We start from the raw sequence: 19501 nt of genomic DNA, 5'->3' as shown, positions 1-19501 counted from the left end.
TGTCAGGGAGAAAACAGAATGCCAGTCCCCAGTTCTGTATCTATTGGCTTTCTTGTCTGTTTAAATGTGGTGAGCATTTTCTTTTTCTTCCAAACAGATTTAATCTATCAAAAGGCAAGCTTTTGAAATGAGCTATCGTCAAATTTGATGTAAATAAATATGACCTCCTCAGCTAAGGAGTAATCTTGAGGGATTTCCTCCCATTGGAAATGCTGCCAATGAGGGTCTCATAAATCTGTCAAAAAAAATGCCTGGAACACAGTCACTCCTGAAGAATCTAACTGGCTATGAGACACTGCCAGGAGTTAAGTAATCTAACCACCCCTAAATATACAGTATAATGTCAGATCCTTGTAAAACCAAGACTGAACCCAGAAGGCTAACTTTTTTTGGTCAATTGCTATTTGTAGTTTTTGTAATACAAATGGAAGAAGATTGAATGCCATGGTGTCAGAATTGGCTTGGTGGTAGCAATCTTGCTTCTGAGCCATAAGATCATGGATGCACATCTCATTCCAGAGAGTTGAAGCACATAATTAATACTGACACATCAGTATTGAGAGATTGCTCTGCGTCAAAGGTGCAGTCCTTCAGATGACACTAAACATTGAGGCCAGGCTGCCTTCTCAGGTAGGTGTAAAAAATTCCATGGCACTTTTTGCATTCAGCCAACACAACTAAAAATACATTATTTGGTCATTTATCTATGTTTTTGTGGGACTTGTTTGCAAATTGGCTGCTCTGTTTCCCTTCAGCACAACAGTGACCACACTCCAAACATACTTCATCAGATGCTGAATGCTTTGAGGTGTCCTAGGGATGGGAAACGTAATCTATAAACGCAAGTCTGTTCTTTTATGTTGAATACAAGCTGAGCAAGAACTTGAGACACAATGATTGGAACACTTTCAGGAAATAATAAATCAGATCTAACAGAATTTAAAGTACTCTAACATTATTCAAGAGAAGAAATAATTTGAAACATTACACCTCAATTATCAGACATTTTCTTTTCAGAATATGTATAACTTTACATTCTTTGCAACACCACATAATTACATTATAATTAACAGGAGTGTTAGCAAAATAACTTTTATCACACATAAATTAATGTTTAAACAACTTTCATTATTGAGCTTTATTTCAGTAGCTGTCAGACATTTCAAGCCAACATACTAAGTAAATGAAACACAATACAGCCTATTATTTACGGTGGACTTGTGTGGTGGTGGCATTTGGACTTTGGAACAGAATTTCTAAGCAGTCTGGTTATCCAATGTAACTCCAAAGATATTTTTAATCCACACAAGGATCAATAGTAGTAGTCCCCGGGAACTTGTGCAATTTTCTTTCTTTAAGTCATAATACTCTGTTATGGTTGGACTAAATGGCCCATTTATGTGCTGTAAATTCAAATATATGTAACTGAATAAAAGTAGAAATTATAGCCTGCACCTACCTAAGTGAAAAAAAGGTTAAAGTTTTAGACATTCTACAGAGCTGGAAACTGGAAGATAAATGGAATGGAACAAAACAAAGGGAAGGAGTGTGGAAGGAAGAAAGATGCTGAATTGAATGCTCAAACAGGATTTTTTTGAAGACCTGAAAGAGGTGAAAGCTGGCAAAAGATATATGAAGGTCAAATGAAACAACAAAAGAGCATTAAAAATAAAAAATGCATGAGAATAGCTAAGTACAGCATTGAAAAGACATAGAAGGGAGAAATAAATGAATACAACTCCAAGTGCAAGAAATCTTAACCTAAAAACAGAATATGCTGCAGACACAATAACTTCTTACATATAATAAGAGAAACCAACCCCCACTCCACCACATTCCCAGCCTCTAAGAAAATCAGAGATACTGCAAGATCTGAAGTTGCTAAAGTCAATGCTCATAGGGCTGCAGGGCACCCAGGAGATGCATTTGTGTACTTGTGCATTGAGCTTGGTTTGAACAGTGTAGGAAGTCAAAGACAGAGACTTCAGTATAGGAAATGGAAATGAAATTAAAGTGGCATGCTATAGGGAACAAAAGCAAAATACTGTGGATGCTGAAAATCTGAAATAAAAACAGAAAATTCTGCAAATATTCTGGGAGTCTGGCAGCATCTGTGGAGGAGGAAACAGAATTACCAGGTCAAGGACCTTTATTCTGCCATAGAGATCAAGCTTGCTTAAAGAAACAGGATAAAGGGACTAAAGTCACAGTAAAAGAACAGGTTTTGATGAGACTTTTGAAGCTGGCAGAGATATAGCATGATGCAGGGGTTCAGGGAACAAGTGCTAGCATGTCATGGTTCAAAGGCTTAGCTGCTGATGATGAAATTGACAGAGAGGCAATACAAAGATCAGGAATATGAGATAGCATAATTTAGTTTAAAATTTAAGGTAAGTTTTATAGGGCTTCTGAATTGCATAATCAATGTTTATTAAATATTAAATCACAAATTCTTACCAGTCTTGTGTGGCTTGTTTCATATCTTCAGACATTTTTGTCTCTTTGGGGAATAATGCAGAAGTGGTGGAAGGATTACCAGGCTGATCATCTTGTCATGAATGCTCCTTCTATGGTCAACAAATCCTGGAGTGGAATTTGAATCCAGACCATCTGGCTCAAGGCAGGGTGCTACCCACTGAGACACAAGATCTCAATTCTTATGTGGCGATGTCTATAAAACCATAAGTACTTCAGTACAAGTCACAGGACACGAGTTTCAACACCCATTTATTAGACAGGATTGCTTCCAAATCTCGAATTACAAAACACAAACCAACAAAAAAAGAAAATTATTGCAAATATTCATGAAGTGAAAAATTATTGTTAATATAAGCCAACTAGGTGTCCCAAGATGTTAAATTCAGAGCCTATAAAAAAACTGCACCAGACTCAAGATAAAATTAACAAAGAATTTTACAGAAGAACAAAAATCAAATGAGAATTATATTCCCTTAATCAGGTATGTTTTAGAAATAGATGGATTTATGAATATTGTAGCCAGACAATATTAGCTAACTCGTTTCTAAAGTGGCTTTAGGCCTCTAACTGGAAATTGCATTTAAATTGTAACAAAGTTTTAATCCTTAGCTCTAATGCAATTTAAGTATTATATATTTTTCAATTCTTCAATAATTGTACCTGGAAATATAACATTATTTATTGGAGAGAATGTATTTCAAATATCATGTCTAGTGGTGGTTTACTACCTGCAATTATTTCAAGGTTAAGCACTGGAACTCCTGCAGCTTATTAACTGGGTCAGATTATAGTTTCATAAAGCTCTTCATTGACATGATCTATCAATATTTTTGAGAGTTAAAATTGACTTGAGAGTCAAAAGTCAAGCTTGACTGAATATGAAGGAAAAAAATTCTACAGGCAATAAGTAGACTAAATGGGAACCACTTTATCATTGTAGGTGTGGAACTCATATCCTACTGTATGCTGTACGTTTCAAGCTATTTACTTTTTTAATATTTCAGAATTAGAGTTATAGTATCCATTTTCCTTTTTATGAGCTTACTTTTATTCTTATAACCTTGTGATGCTTCCATCTGTGTACAAGTAATATGCATATTTGACTTAAAAACATTTGAGTATTTTTATGATATGTTCTTGGGATGTGAAAGTTGCTCGCTAGTATTTGTTGCTCATTCTTAAATGCGTTATCTTATTTGTCCTGCAGGTAATTATTAGATCCCTCAGAATACTTAAACAGTACAGTAATGACAGAAGTATTAAAATTGAGCAACAGAGTTTTCAAAATGAAAGTTACTTTTAGCATATTATAATAAACTCCTGAAAGAGTCAAATTTAAAATATGTAGAAAATGCATTTCAAAGCATTGTGTAACTAAGTGTTAATAACATTATGATGTCTCCATCTGTATACAAGTAATATGCATGTTTGGCTTAAAAACATTTCAGTATTTTTATGATTCGTTCACAGGATGAGAATGTTGCTGGCTAATATTTGTTGCTCATTCTTAATTGTCCTCGAGAAGGTGGTGTTGAGCTGCCTTCTTGAACTGCCGCAGTCCATGTGGTGTAGGTACATCCACAGTACCGCCAGGAAGGGGTTTCCAGGATTTTGACCTAGCAACAGTGAAGGAACAGCAATATAGTTCCAAGTCAAGTTGCCATGTGGCTTTGCAGGGAGCTTGCAGGTGGTGGTGTTCCCATGTTGGTTCTGTACACCCTTTTGAAGGTTAGTTCCTTGAAATGGAGTGCATCGATTTCTTTTTATAATACTTGCATTTATTTGGCACCTTTAACATAGAAAAAATGTCTAAGGCGCTTTATAAAGTCTTATTCAGACAAAGATCGACAAAGATATTAGGGGAGGTGAACAAAAGCTTAGTCAAATATATGAGTTTAAGGACAATCTTAAAGGACAAGAGGGAGGTGTAGAAATTTAGGGAGCGAATCCCAGAGCTTAGTGTCTAGATGGCTAAAGCCATGGTTATTTATGATGGGAAAAAAGGAGTGAAGGATTCACAAAAAGCTGGAGTTGAAGAAATTTAGAGTTCTCAGAGAATTGCATGCGAGTTCGTGGTTAAAATTGAGGGAGTGGAGCCTGGGAGCCAATGTAGGTCAGCAAGAACAGGGTGATGGGTGAGTGAGACCTGACATGGGGCAGGATTTTGGTTGAAGTGAACTGTTTGGAGAATGGAGGGTGGAATGCCATCTGCAAGAGCATTGGAATAGGCAAGGATAAGGGTTTCAGTTGCAGACAGGCTGAGGTATGATTGGAAGTTGCCAGTTTATGTCACAAGAATGATGCAGTCATGTATTACAACAATGTTTTTCCATAGATCTAAGAATAATGCATTTGGGAAGAAAAGGTCCTGACACCCAAGAGGTTAAAACAGTTTCGTATGTATTTTGTGCACCAGTTTAAATATATTTACGAAGTCAGCTACTTACATGAACACGGTACACACATCAGCTAGCACAAAAATATCAGAATCATGACGCATGGAAGTTCAAATATGTATTTCTCAATGTGGTTTGTAAAATAAAATCTGTTTTTCTGTGAAATTAATTTTAATGTTATATTATGCATTTATCAGTAGATTAACCTTAAAGTTTAGAAATAACAATTGCTTGGTAGCTTAATTAGTTGGCCACTTGATATTCGAGTTCCAAGGTTGCTACCTTTCCAACTTGCTTAGTGTATGGTTGAGCAATTTCCACCAATTCCTAGTCCCACAGGTGCTGGATGCTGAATGAAAAAAATTACTAAATCAGATCTTCTGTTGACCAATAGCATTTTCTTTTACTGATTTCTGAAAATCTATTTGTTTCTCACCCAACTCTCCAACCCAGCGAAAAAGGTTGTGAGAGAGATTGTGAGCAGGATAGTCGTGAGGGTGAGGAAGGGAGGGAATTGAAATCAAGTTCACCTAAAGTACCAATTGACAACCAGCTAATTAATAAAACTGACAAACAGACATCCCTGAAAATGGATACTGCAGCTTTAAATGTACAAATTTTAGTTTTATTATCTATTGTGTTAAAAGACTTTTCTAATGCTTACACCTAAATTCAACTAATTCGAATAAGTCATTTAAAAAATTTTGCCAATATCTGTGCTGTATATGTGACAGTGACAACTCAACAAAGGGGTAAAAAGGCATATACTGAAACATATTCTAAATGATGTGTTGTTCGGCAATTAAATTGATTTTTACTGTCCTTGTTCTTGGAAATACTTTCACTACATTTTCATGGCCTATAATGATGGTTGATGTGCTCAATGCATGATACAACTGCTTATCTACCTCTAAAATGCATAAAATATTGTTATTCCTGGGTTCATTTATTACTGCATACATGCATGATGTTTCAAGTTTTCTTTCACTACCTGTGCCTTCACTGACCTCTGCTGGTGGTAGCATTAAAATACTCAGTGTTTAACAAAAAAATAAGAAATGTAAATACCCATTGTACTCCTATTAGACTTGGTACATGTCTCAAGTCAGTTTAACAAAAACTCAGGCTCATCATAACCAAACAGTTTGAAATCTCCTTGGAAACGAGCATGAAGGCGTTTTATATCTCGTTTACTGATTCCGGAGAAATACTGCTCGACCTTGGTTCTGTTGTATGCTGTAATACCTGGTGGGATTGGGGGATAGGATACCAGATTATTTATTCCTGCTTTCCTTAAAATGTATGGAGCATCCTTTTCCAGTGTTTCATGATGTCCTATGACATTATACTTGATTTCACAAGGTGCACAAAGCTCTACATATGTAGCCCAGTGAATAATGGGTTCTCCTATCTTAATATCAAGCCACTTATGGTTAGGATCGCCTAAATAGCGAATAAAATCATCAAATTGGAGTCCTTTAGTCTCTGTGCGATTCCTTCTATACTTCTGAATAATTGCTGGAGCAATGTTATATCTGTACCATGGTTCAAATCGAGGATTCTTTAGAAACTTGTCTTTGAATGCAGATATAAGTCTTTCAAAGGGATCCCTAACAATGAAGAATTTGAAGTATGTATTCAATCTGAAAAAGAACAGAAATGAAAATCATAACAATGCTAATCAGGTCCTGATACTTATTTAAAAATGCTCTAAGAATAAAACAAGCCTTGCAACTGTGATCCAGTAGGCAGAGTATTAGCATTCAAATTCAATAAATAAAGCTCAAATAGATGATTTAATCAGGATATATTTTGTGTGGAAACACTGTCAAAATAAATTTATTCCAACCTTTTTGTTATTTCTGGTTCACTGTATGATGACAAGCGAGGGAGGCCATTCCTCTCATGATTATGGATCAAAGGCTCAGGAATGTCTTCAATAGATTTAAATTCTCCTGTTAAAAAAAAGATAAAACTGTTAAATACAACTGTTTCATATTCCAAAATCTAGTATTCCTAACTCCACATCACATGGTCACAAGAGATTGCATTGAGCGCTTCGAGCACAGAAATAGGCCATTTGGTCTAACAGGTCCATTCCAGGGTTTTTGCTCCAAAAAAGCCTCATATGCCCTTCTTTATCTAACTGAATCAACATATCTTTCTATCCCTTTCTCCCGCAAGTGTTTATCTAACTATCTCTTAAATGTATCTTTGCTATTTGCCTCAGTGCTCCTACAGAAGTAAGTTGTAAAATAAGGCAAGGCCATGGGGGGATTCAGAAATGAATTTGGTGTAATGGTTTACAGTAAGCCAACGGAGGTAAACAAGAACAGTTGTGATGGATAAGCAGAAATTAGCATGAAGCAGGATGTGGACATTTTAGTTTTGGGTGAGCTGGAGTTACTAAAGGGCACTGGAGAAATTGATTTTGGAAGTAATAAAATTACAAATGAGAAGTCTCAGCAGTTACGGGGAAGACGTAAAGGTAGAAGTGAGCGATGATGTTAATTAATCCATGCTCACATGGTTTGAGACACATGATAATGGAAATTTGGGTACCACCTTTTTTTGTTCCAGTCGTCAGAGTTATGCTTTAATTCTATGGATCTAGAAGGATGACATGAACTAGAAGAGTCTTAGTCAACTTCTTTCGTTGTGTACAATATGAGGCTATGATCCAAGTGTAAGTCTGAGCACCATTTGGTGCCCATTGTGAAAAACAGGGTGAGCCAGACCTTGACTGGTCACATATGCATCGTGAATCAGGATTCCTTAACTAATCTACACTTGTGTGAAGAAGGGTATATTAGTCTCTTGTTCTTTTTGGGGAAAGGAGGAAGCAGGGGTAGAGAATATGTAAGGGAAATGCCTTAAAAATCACCTTAGAAAGGTGCCCTTAAAATGGCATCCACCGTGAAACTAAATGCTAGGAAAGGACTAATATTAATTCAACCATGAAAGCTTAAACAAACAAATCTTTCCTTACTACAACAACACGGCAAACCATTATGAATAAAGACACAGAAATAGCTCGTTATGGATGACATAAAGATGCCCTGCCTTATCTGAAGCTTTGTGTGACCCCTAGCTGTGACTATGTTAACTTGCCATAACTAGTAGATGCCAGTGCTCACTGATTTTGAGATAATTAGGAGTACCAACATGGTAACTAGCCTCATAAGGGCTGAGAATGTGGAGCACAGAGCGATGGGAAAAAAGAGTGTTTCATAAACAATGTGTTAAAGTCAGGAAATTAGTGCAAGTTGGAAATGGGTGCAGAAGGGGAAGGAGGTGCTGCTTTTTATTTTTCCTCCATTACACAACACACCTCCTGGTGTATTTTTCTGTCTCTAAACTAGGAAACTAACTTGCTATTACTTTACTAAATTAGTAACTAATTATCCAAATAAATAATTAAGAATCAATGCACATGGCAGGGCAAGTGGTGTGCTGAAACTGCAACACATGGGAGAGCATTGTGATCCCCAACAATCATTTCTGCAATAAGTGTCTGCAGCTCGAGGAACCTTGAAGTTGGGGAAAAACTATCCCCAAGCTACAGACATTGCTGGGCATCAGGAGGGGGCAAGTTACCTGAACAATGTTCCACGGGGCAATCACATCCCTTAGTGGAGAACTTTAGAGTTGATTAATAGTCAGGGAAAGGAGGGTGTGACTAGGAGCCAGGCAGGTATGGGAATCCAGGAAGCAGGGATGAAGGAGCCTCAGTCCTTGACTTTGGCTAAAAGTTAAGAGGTACAAGGTACTTGGTACCTGTGTGGATGAGAACAAGGATTGCTGGGTGGATGGGCAAACTGACAATAGCATCATGGTACAGGAATCCAGTCAAGTGGAGGTACTGAGAAGGAATATGGTAATGATAGGGGACAGTATAGTGAGGAGGACAGATACTGTTCTCTGCAGCCATGACCATGTGTTCCGAAGGTTGTTTTGTTTGTCCAGTGCCAGGGATAAGGGTATCTCCCCACGGCTGGTTAAGGACTTGGATTGGGAGGGGCAGGATCCAATTGTCGTAGTTCATGTAGGCACCAATAATATAGGTAGAACTAGGAATGATGTTCTGTTGAGAGAGTTTGAGGAGTTAAGAGTCCAAAGTAAAATACAGAACCTCAAAGGTAAGCATCTCTGGATTAAATGAGAATACCACCCTCCTAGTTCCCTTCCTAACCACAAACCTCCCTGATTTAGGATTATATTGTTGTTCCTTCAGTGTTGCCAAATCAAAAACCTGGAATTCTAACAATCCTGTGGGTGTATCTACAGCACATAGACTAGAGCACTTCAGGAAGGTGGCTCACCACCACTTTCTCAAGGGCAATTAGGGATGGACAATAAATGCTAGCTTTGTCAGCACCGCTCACATCCCATAAGTCAAAGTGTTAACAGATTAGAGAATTAAATGCATGGCTTAAAGGGTAGTTTGGGAAGAAGGGATTTTGACTCATGGGACACTGGCACTGAGGAAAGAGGGAGCTGTTCTACTGGGATGGGCTCCACTTAAATCAGACTGGGATCAGCGTAAATTGTTCTTGTATGAGGGGAAAGCTGACAAAGTTTGAGCAAATAGGTTAAAAGGTATAATGGTAAACAAACGTTATAATGGACTTGCACTTATAGAAAAACTTACAGTGATATAACACCTTTCATGACCGCCGATGTCCCAGCCACTTTACGATCAATTAAGTACTTTTGAAGAGTTGTAATGCAGAAAATGTAGCAGCTAATTCACACACAGCAAACTCCCATGAAAGCAATGTGATAATAACCAGGCTATCTTTTTTTCTGTGTTAATTGAAGGATATGGTCCAGGACAGTGAAGATCAGCATGGATCTCGTCATCTTCCACTACAGCACTGAATTGCTGGGTGCCTTCTACCTTTGCTGTAGTAGAAGCTGAGACAGTTGCCACTAGATGCTGCATCACAGCTGGGCATGGCAAAGCTGCCATGGAGTTGGCCAACCACTTTCACACTGTGATGATGGGCTTCAAGTACTGTGTAATGCCCTGTGCCTTGTTGGAACCGGACTCCTCCATGAGCCTTGACAGTAACAGGAGGCTGTATGGGATGCATGTCAAAGCAGAAGAGTCTCAGTGTGCATGTCATCAGTGTTCTCCTGTATGCCACACCATAGTAGTTCTCATCTGAATCCCCTGAAGCAGAACTCATCTGCAATCTCAACCTCCAGAGAGCTGGCAGATGAGCCATTCTTTCCTCATGGTCCGGCTGCAGATCTCGATTCTGTACAAGCCTCTGTCATTTGTGCAGTGCCAGTACTTGAGCTGGTGGCTGCAAGTGTCAGTTCAAGGAATGGTGCATTTTCCTCGGATTGCTAATGCCGCTGTCTATTTTCCTACTCAGGCTGTTTTGGCTGGCCAAGTGGCAGTACTTGGGCATCTGAAAGCATAAAATTAGAAAGGGATTGTTGAGGAGAAGGTAGAGGGCTAGGGTGTAAAACTAGAGGTCCATGGTCGCACCAGCAGGCTGCACTTCATGCCCTATAGGAGGATGAAGGTAAGGCGTTAGTTGAAAAGAACAGTAGACAGTAACATACAGTCATCCTGAATGCACTCGGCTTCGCCAGATGCAACAGGCTCTATAACAGCTGGCCTCAAGATGTGGGGTCCCATTTCCTCCCCTGGGTTAGGGGATGAAGACGTTCTGCTGGTTCTCTGCTGCTCCCTTCTATTTCGTGCCACCTTGCCCTGCAAGGCAGAGGATAGAATGTCAGTGATTGTGCTGCACTGTGTTTGGGTCATGTGCCTGCCATAGCTTAATAGCTGGAGGTAGTAATGAGGCTGGCATCATTGGAAAGTGTAGTGGAATATCTGGATGTTAGGCCTGAGTTCTGAAAGCTATGGACTGCAGCTGGGTGAGTGGTGGGGATGTAGCGTATTGGGCAGTGTGAAAGGTTAGCATGTAGTATGAAATGTCATGTGAAAATGCATTCTCCAATCTTGGCCACCCCATGAGGTCAATAAACGTCCAGTACTGCTTCCAAGTCCTCGGGGCCAATCTCTGGGAGTTGACCTCACTGACCAACTGCTCTTATTCCTTTCAGAGTGGGTCTCTGAGGGTCTCCTGGCTCCCTGCAGAACACATGGCATCTCACTTTCAGGCCAACTCTATGACTAAGGCTTCCAGCACCACATCTGTGAATCACGAGCCCTTTCTCTGTCTTGGTGCTTCATTTCCAGTTTTTCCATTTGTAGCAATGACAGTCAGCAGCAGCTACATTTGATTTAATTCAGCTTCCCTTTAAGAGGGACAGACTGCCATTAAGAGCTGGAGGCTATCTGTTATACGTGCTCGCCTCACATACTGTAAAGCCACCTGATGTGTGTGCAGCTGCTGACAAAAATCATGGAAATAAGGAGACAGCACAAAATTGGCATGCTATCTGTCTCAACAGGTACAAGCGGGAGCAGATCGCAAATTGCCAAATCAAGCCTTAATGATTCCACTGTCGCTGGGTCAAAATCATGGAACTCCCTTCCTAACAGCACTATGAGGGTACCTACATCACTTGGACTGCAGCGGTTCAAGAAGGCAGCTCGCCACCACCTTTTCAAGGGCAACTAGGGATGGGCAATAAATGAGGCCCAGCCAACGAAGCCCACATCCTGTGATTGAATTTTAAAAAGTTATTAGGTTTGTAGAGGTGCAGACCCTTAGCAGTAGCAGTGGCCCTGTGAAACATGAACCTGCTGTCCTCTGTTAGGATGACAAAGTATTCATGCTCCCACCACTATCGCTCCACCAGCGACTTTGCTGTTGTCTATCAACAAGCCCAGACTACTGCTGCTGCCTTTGCCAATGTGATGCAGTCTGAAGCTGGGCTCTCAAGCAGGTGGAAGTAGATCCTCAGCAGGTGCTCTCGGACAGCCCAAGCGAAGTGAAGGGCCCTAGGTAAATCTTCTCTACCTGCTCCTCCTAAGATGTTCTCTGGATTCCTGGTGGCCACAGCTGTGCTCTCATGATGGCAATATTATGGAGAGTGCAGCAATCCAAGACAAACTTGGACAATGCACTCGCACGTACTGAAGGGCACGCCCCCACTTGAGAGGTCCGGGCATTGAAATGTTCCTCAAGTACATCAATAGTCTGCTCCATGATGCTCCAGATGGCTCTCACTATACATGCGTTGACCTCATATGGTCCCTTACACAGGGGATAGCCTTTCTCATCGAGAAGCCAGCCTCTGGTTCTCAATGGAGGTCTGAAGACATCAAGAATTGTAGATTGCCTCCAATGAAAGCACTGTGACTGCTGCCATGATAATGGGATTGTGCCATAACAATGGGGTGAGGTATTGTGTATGGTCACACACCAACTGCATGTGGATACAGTGGTAGCCATTACAGTTTCTATACCTCTCTCTGTTGACAAGGAATCCTTCAGAGCCATGTATATGCAGCTGATGACACCCTTCACCATTGTAGATCCCACTATCCTGGAAAAGCCACGTACCCTCTCACCCTGTTTCTCCATGTTGAGGGAGAAAACAATATACTTGGCTTTCCTGGCATAAATTGCCTCTATCACTTTCCAGATATATTGATGGACAGTGTACTGGGATAAGTTGGAAATGTCATTGCTCCCAACTGGAAATCTCATGACACTTAGAAGTTCAATGCCACTGTGACCTTTATGGCCACAGGCAGCAGACGTTACCCTGGTGCAAACTCAGACTGGATTGAAAAAGATGGCACAGTTCTGTGATCATCTCCTTGTTGAACCTGTATTGCTTCAGACATTGCTACTGGGTCAGGTGCAAGTAGAAATGCCCTCAAAAAAATTATTGGTGGGTAGGGCCTGCAGTGAAGAGTCTGTTAAATCCTCCTGCTTTGCAGAACTTCTCCTCTCTGCAGCCTTCACCCCATTTGCTGGTCACGTTGGAGGCAAAGAGGCACTGCCACCTAAGAATCCATACCCTGTGCAGCATTGGGTCACCAAATCCTGTTACCTCCCTAAATGTATGCAGCAGCTCTCTAGAACACCTCCAAACAAGTCACAGTACTTCCACTAACATTGCTGAAGCAGAAGTCAAAAGCGCCTCACCTACAAGCTTTTGGCTGGCTCTTTAAATAATGGTATTGGCGGGGGGTGGGTTGGTGGTGGTGGGGGTCACTCGAGCTGCTGACTGCATGTTCAACTGTGACTGCTGAGCTCAGGCTTTCAATGGACCAAGTTAATGAAGCAAATGTCAAATCAGTTGGAATGGGCTGTGCTGCAAATGGCTGGAAACGCAGCTGATGCCATTTCAGGACTCCAATGCTTCCATAGCACTGGCACCTATGGTACCAATGAGCCCAATTTTGTGACCTTTATGTTTACATGGGCCTAAAAATTGGATTATGCCTGAAAGCAGGCAGGCAGGGAGAGCCGAGATGCACACTACACATACCTGTTCATACGATCCAAGGCATCACACTGAGGTTATTACAGTTATTACAGAATCACAGTGCAGAAGAGGCCCTTCAGCCAATCGAGTCTGCACCGACACGTGAGAAACACCTGACCTACCTACCTAATCCCATTTGTCAGCACTTGGCCCATAGCCTTGAATGTTATGATGTGCCAAGTGCTCGTCCAGGTACTTTTTAAAGGATGTGAGGCAACCCGCCTCCACCACCCTCCCAGGCAGTGCATTCCAGACCGTCACCACCCTCTGAGTAAAAGGTTTTTCCTCACATCCCCCCTAAACCTCCTGCTCCTCACCTTCAACTTATGTCCCCTTGTGACTGACCCTATCCACCCTGTCCATGCCCCTCATAATCTTGTACACCTTGAGCAGGTCACCCCTCAGTCTTCTCTGCTCCAGCGAAAACAACCCAAGTCTATCCAACCTTTCTTCATAAGTTAAATGTTTCATCCCAGGCAACATCCTGGTGAATCTCCTCTGCACCCCCTTCAGTGCAATCACATCCTTCCTATAATGTGGCGACCAGAACTGTACACAGTACTCCAGCTGTGGCCTCACCAAGGTTCTATACAACTCCAACATGACTCTCTACTTTTGTAATCTATGCCTCGATTGATAAAGGCAAGTGTCCCATATGCCTTTTTCACCACCCCACTAACATGCCCCTCTGCCTTCAGAGATCTATGGACACACACGCTAAGGTACCTTTGTTCCTCAGAACTTCCTAGTGCCACGCCATTCATAGAATGCTTCCTTGTCAAATTACTCCTTCCAAAGTGTATCACCTCACACTTTTCAGGGTTAAATTCCGTCTGTCACTTATCTGCCCATTTGACCATCCCGTCTATAATCTTCCTATAGTCCAAGACACTCAACCTCACTATTGACCAACCAGCCAATCTTTGTATCATCTGCAAACTTACTAATCCCACACCCCACATAGTCATCTATGTCATTTATATAAATGACAAGTAATAGGGGACCCAGCACAGATCCCTGTGGTACGCCAATGGACACTGGCTTCCAGTCACTTAAGCATCCTTCTGTCATCACCCTCTGTCTCCTACAACTAAGCCAATTTTGAATCCACCTTATCAAATTACCCTGTATCCCATGTGCATTTGCCTTCTTTATAAGTCTCCCATGTGGGACCTTGTCAAAGGCTTTGCTGAAATCCATATAAACTACATCAACTGCACTTTCTGTACTCCACTAATGCCTCCGCTGATTTGCATCCCTTGTACCTGCTAAAAGTCTTTCTTTTCCTTCTCATCGTAACCTAAGCTTTCAAACACATCTCCAAACCATCAATAAAACCACCTATTTCTACATCCGTAACACTGTCTGACTTTTCCCTTGCCTTAGCTCCTCTGTTGCTGAAACCCTCACATATGTTTTTTGTTACCTCACTTGACTATTCCAATGCACCACATTCTACTCACTGTAAACTTGAAGTCATCCAAAATTGCTCATGTCCTAACTCACACCAAATCCTGTTCACCCATCAGGCTTGGGCTCACTAACCTGCACTGCCATCAATTAAGCAATGCCTCAATTTTAAAATTTGCATCTTTGTTTCCAAATCCTTCCATGACCTTGCCCCTCTCAATCTCTGTAATCTCCTTCGGCCCTACAAACCTGTTTGAGTATCCTGATTTTAATTGCTTCACCACTGGTGGCCATACCTTCAATTCCCTCAGCCATAAGCTCTGGATTTCTGTCCCTAAACCTCTCTGCCATTCTACCTCATTTCCTCCTTTAAGGCACTCCTAAAAACCTAACTTTTCGATCAAGCTTTTGGTCATCTGCCCTATGTATCTCCTTATGTTTCTTGCTGCCATATTTTATTCTACAATGCACCTATGAAACACCTTGTGGCAGCTATTATGTTAAAGGCACTATTTAAATGCAAGTTGTTGTTGTATTAAAGATAAGAGACATGGCAGCCTTAACAGCCACAGGGAGTGTTGTCCATGCCATAGTGCAAGGTTCGAGTTCTGGTTGCACTGGGTGACATAGCTAGGTGACAGCCCCTTTTGTGAAGCATAGACTCCTTATACATTGCTCCTCCTAGAAGTTGAGATAAGTGAGGTGCTCCCTGAAGACCCTTTGAAATATGGCTTCCTGTGCAGTGCTCTCCTCCTGCTGCTTTCCATATCCTCAAACCCCAAAGGCAGCCCTATCAGACCATTCATAACCTTTACTGAAGGCAGCCAAAAAGAGTACAACACCAGCAAAAATCAATTTTCCCATCAATCAGGATTACATTTTCAGAGTCAGAAAATAGACCAGAAACTTACCTAAAAGTTAATCAGCAGCCTTAAATCACAAACTGACAACCAATCTTTAAGTAGTCCTTCAGAGTCCTTTCTGCTTGTTTGTGTAACAAATTGCTAGCTGAGTTTGTTGCATGGTGAGTCAGACACTGGGGGCAACCCAATATCAGGAAGTGATCCCATACCAAGGGTAGGATCCTTATCTATATATTTTATTTGTTATTTTAATATTTCTGGTGTGCACACTGGACACTTATAGAATTGCCCTAATCGACATGGCAGTCAATGCACTTATGATTCATAATGTGCTTCTGTATCACCCCCACCCAATTGGATGCTTAGGCATTCCTTTTGTGCCTGTAAAATAGGTGTGTGCCATCTAATGTCACAGTGCCAAGAATGTTGGAGCTGCACCACAACATATTACTTCTGGAACAATGTCACTGCTTTTAGATTCATGGGTCAATAGAAGAAAACATGAAAGTCATCGAGTTAAAAAAATATTTTTATCTGAATGATTTGGTATTTTGGCACTGCAGGCCAAATGTCCTTTTAAAACTGGAAGAATAATCTACTTTGGGAAGTTACAAACTAAATTTACATATTTACTCCAGAATATGCATTTAACCCAAAGCCCTGCTGATAGCAAAATACTACATCAGATATAATATATCACAAGTTTTCATAATTACCATTTAAAACAATAAGAACTTTCTTCCACTGTGTATTACCAACTTTTGGGGTTTGACAGAACAGGATTTTGTGCTTATCGCGCACAAATATACGGTCCAAGACAAACTTTGTGATAGGAGAATGTGTCAGATTCCTTAACGAAGTATTTCTGCAGATGTTCTTCAGAAGATTGAAGCGTTCAGCATGTACTGTATCCCAGTGAGGATCCACTTTATTCAGTGTACTTTGAGATGGCTGAAAATGAAAATTTCTCTTATAAGATTGTTAATCAATTCCACAAAACAAAAGCTCCACCCCAAACTTTAAAATTATGTTTTTGAATGTGTTCACCATCAATAATCCACTTAAGTTAATAAATGTAGTTTTAAATGAGGTGAGAAGGCACAGAGAGGACAATAACTGCTTCCCCATAGTGCATGCTTCCTATTGACGCCATGCTTCCTTCCTGCAAAACTCTCCCTGACATAGTTCCCCCTTCATATTGAGAAGATCCCAACTATTATAAACAGCAGACCCTCTAACTCAACATGAGCAGCACCAGACACTGCTACTGTACCAAAAAAATTACTTTACATAACCTCCTGTGCTTTCCACTCAACTACAGCTCTACAAACAAAACTTAAAAACTAATTGAATGCAAACAATGGGATTCTCTCTCTCTCTCTCAGCTTGGAGTAAAACCAGTGAAATTAATAGCTTTTACTCAACAGCTTAGTTAAATTCACTGTCCAGCTTGTATTCAAATCAGTATGAAAATTACACAAACGGAGATACTACAATTCAAGGTCAGAGTCTGAAATTTTAAAAAACCAAATAAACTTTATTTGAGCAAGGTTTTTGAAATGTGTGTCCTAGCTATTCTTCAAATAATTCTGAAAAACAATCATATGCATACTACAGAATAGAAAAAGCCACAATTTTCAGTGAATACTGGATACTGGTCAGGCACAGAAGCTTACGTATTGCAGAAAAAAGAGACATGCTATCGAAGCTTTTCTTCTTGTACTCATCAGGACAGCCATGCAGGATAAACCAACAGTAAAGGGAACAACAATTTATACCGCATGAGAAGGGAGTGATTAGTTGGCAAGTGGACTCTGATTGGTCAAGGCACTGCCATGGGAAATGAACCTGGGAATGGCTGTTCCCCAAGCTTTTGTTTAGTTGCAAACAATGTAATGCATGAACATGCTCCTTCTGTCTGCAAAGGGCAAGGCCCTGTGTGTGAACATTTGTGGCTTTTAGCATGCATAAATGAGCAACACTGCAAGCCTGATTGATAATCTTAAATTAGTTTTCAGAGTAATTATTATGACAATCAGGATTGTTTAGCAAGTGTTGTGCAGTTGCAGAATCACATCTAATGTTGGACACTATGTATTGTTTTGCAAGCCCATGTTGGTTAGGTACGGTCAGTACTTGGCTTGTTGTGAAAGCTGAAGGGACGTGCTGTTTGATACAATCCACCAGTAGCATATTTCCTAGGTAACAATATGTCTTAAAATCAACAAGGGGGCATACCATATTAGATTTAGTAATGAATCAGATTTAGTTAACAGTCTAACAGTGTGTGAACATTTACCTGATGGGGATTATCGAGTTCAAAGTACCGTTTGATAGGAAGAAACAGAAAACAGCTAAGATTCTAGACTTAAGTAAGACTGACTTCAGTGTGATGAGACAGAGACTGACTATAGTTAAACTGGGTAAAATAACAGAAGATCAGTGTGAGATGTTTAAAAATAATTTAATGTGGTACAGAATCAACTTATGCTCTGAAGGGCAAGACCTTCACTTGCCAATATACAGATGTTGGCAACTATAAGAGACAATATAAAATATGAAAGAAAAGACATGCAAAAAGATGCTGGCAAGTGGGAGGGATACAAAAAATATCAAAGGGTGACAAAGCAGATAGTAAAAGCTAAAAAAGTGGGTATGAAAAAAATTTGCAAGGGATATCAAAATCAACACAAAAAACTTACAATTCTATTTGGAGGAAGACAGCAATAGGGGTCACTAAAAACTGATAACTGTGATACCATCAATGAAAATAAGGAAATGGCAGATACGCTGCATAATTACATAGAGTCAGTATTTACAATAGAGGAAGAGGTTACCTTTTCAGACGCTCCAAGGAAACTAATATTGAATCAGGGCCACAGACCCGAGCAATCTAACGTAATGAAGATAATAATGTCACTAAAGAGTGACAAATCCCCAGGACCAGATGGTTTCCATCCCAGTGTTTTAAAGAATATAGGTGAGAACTGTACAGGTGTCCTAACTATAAGCTTCCAAAGTTCTCTCAATTTAAAAACCGCTTCTTATGACTAGAAAATTATGCATGTCATCCTGCTATTTAAGAAAGTTGAGAGAGGGAGGCCAGAGAATTAAAGATCAGTTAGCCTAACATCTGTTGGTGGGAAATTACTAGAGTCCATTATCAAAGATAGGGTAACTGAACACATTGAAAATGTTCAGCGAGACAGCTGAACATTTGTAAAGGGTAGGTCATGTCTGACTAGAATCATAGAATTCTATGAATGGTTACAGCTACAGGCATTTGGCCTGTTCTGTCTTGGCATTTTTCTGTGAGAGAAGCTCAGCTAGTCCCACTCCCCGTCTTTTCCCCATAGCCCTGCAAATAGTTTCTTTTAAAGAGGTGACCAAAGTAATGGACAAGGACATGAGACTGTTAACTAAAGCTGACAATCATGGAATTGAAGGCAAATTACTGACCTGGTTAGGAAATTGGCTGAGTAACAAAAGGCAGAGAATAGGGATAATGAGCAGGTATTTTAATTGGCAAGATATGACTAGTGATGACAGCGAGGATGTCTGTTGGGGTCTCAATTATTTACCGTATTAATTACTTAGATGGTAGGATAGAAAGCCACATCTCCAGGTTGGCATTGCAAACAATGTAGATTGAAGCATAAAATTACAAAGATATTGATAGATTATGTGATTGAGCAAAACTGTGATGAATGGATTTCAAAGCGGGCAAATATGAGTTCAGCTGTGATTAATCATTTAGGTCCTAAAACTGATTATTAATAGTGAAAAAGCTAGAGACAGTAGAGGTCCAAAGACACTTGCAGTGATCCAGGTACATGTGTGATTAAAATGTTATGAACTGGTACAGAAAATGATTAGAAAAGGTTTAGGGGAGGCTGGTCTTAATATCTAGAAGACTAGAATACAACT

At 40.2% G+C, this 19501-nt stretch overlaps 1 protein-coding gene across 2 annotated transcripts in view; it reads right to left on the bottom strand.

The window, feature by feature from the left end:
* Nucleotides 1–2710: 2710 nt before the first annotated feature.
* The window catches only part of chst10 (carbohydrate sulfotransferase 10), a 76432-nt gene continuing 59641 nt past the window's right edge, over nucleotides 2711–19501 (bottom strand). The window contains exons 4-7 of one of the 2 annotated variants that reach the window (XM_041198960.1): nucleotides 16291–16525; nucleotides 6724–6829; nucleotides 6416–6517; nucleotides 2711–4267 (exon numbers count right to left, since the gene is read on the bottom strand). In XM_041198960.1, coding sequence (XP_041054894.1) covers nucleotides 3943–4267; nucleotides 6416–6517; nucleotides 6724–6829; nucleotides 16291–16525 — 768 coding nt within the window. In that variant the 3' untranslated portion in view covers nucleotides 2711–3942. Of the gene's footprint in view, nucleotides 4268–4861; nucleotides 6518–6723; nucleotides 6830–16290; nucleotides 16526–19501 lie in introns of those variants that run through there. The other variant, XM_041198959.1, reaches the window with a different exon arrangement.

The sequence above is a fragment of the Carcharodon carcharias genome, chromosome 11 (genome assembly GCF_017639515.1).
Source record: "Carcharodon carcharias isolate sCarCar2 chromosome 11, sCarCar2.pri, whole genome shotgun sequence".
Lineage (NCBI taxonomy): Eukaryota > Metazoa > Chordata > Chondrichthyes > Lamniformes > Lamnidae > Carcharodon > Carcharodon carcharias.
This window is presented reverse-complemented; position numbering and strand designations above follow the sequence as displayed.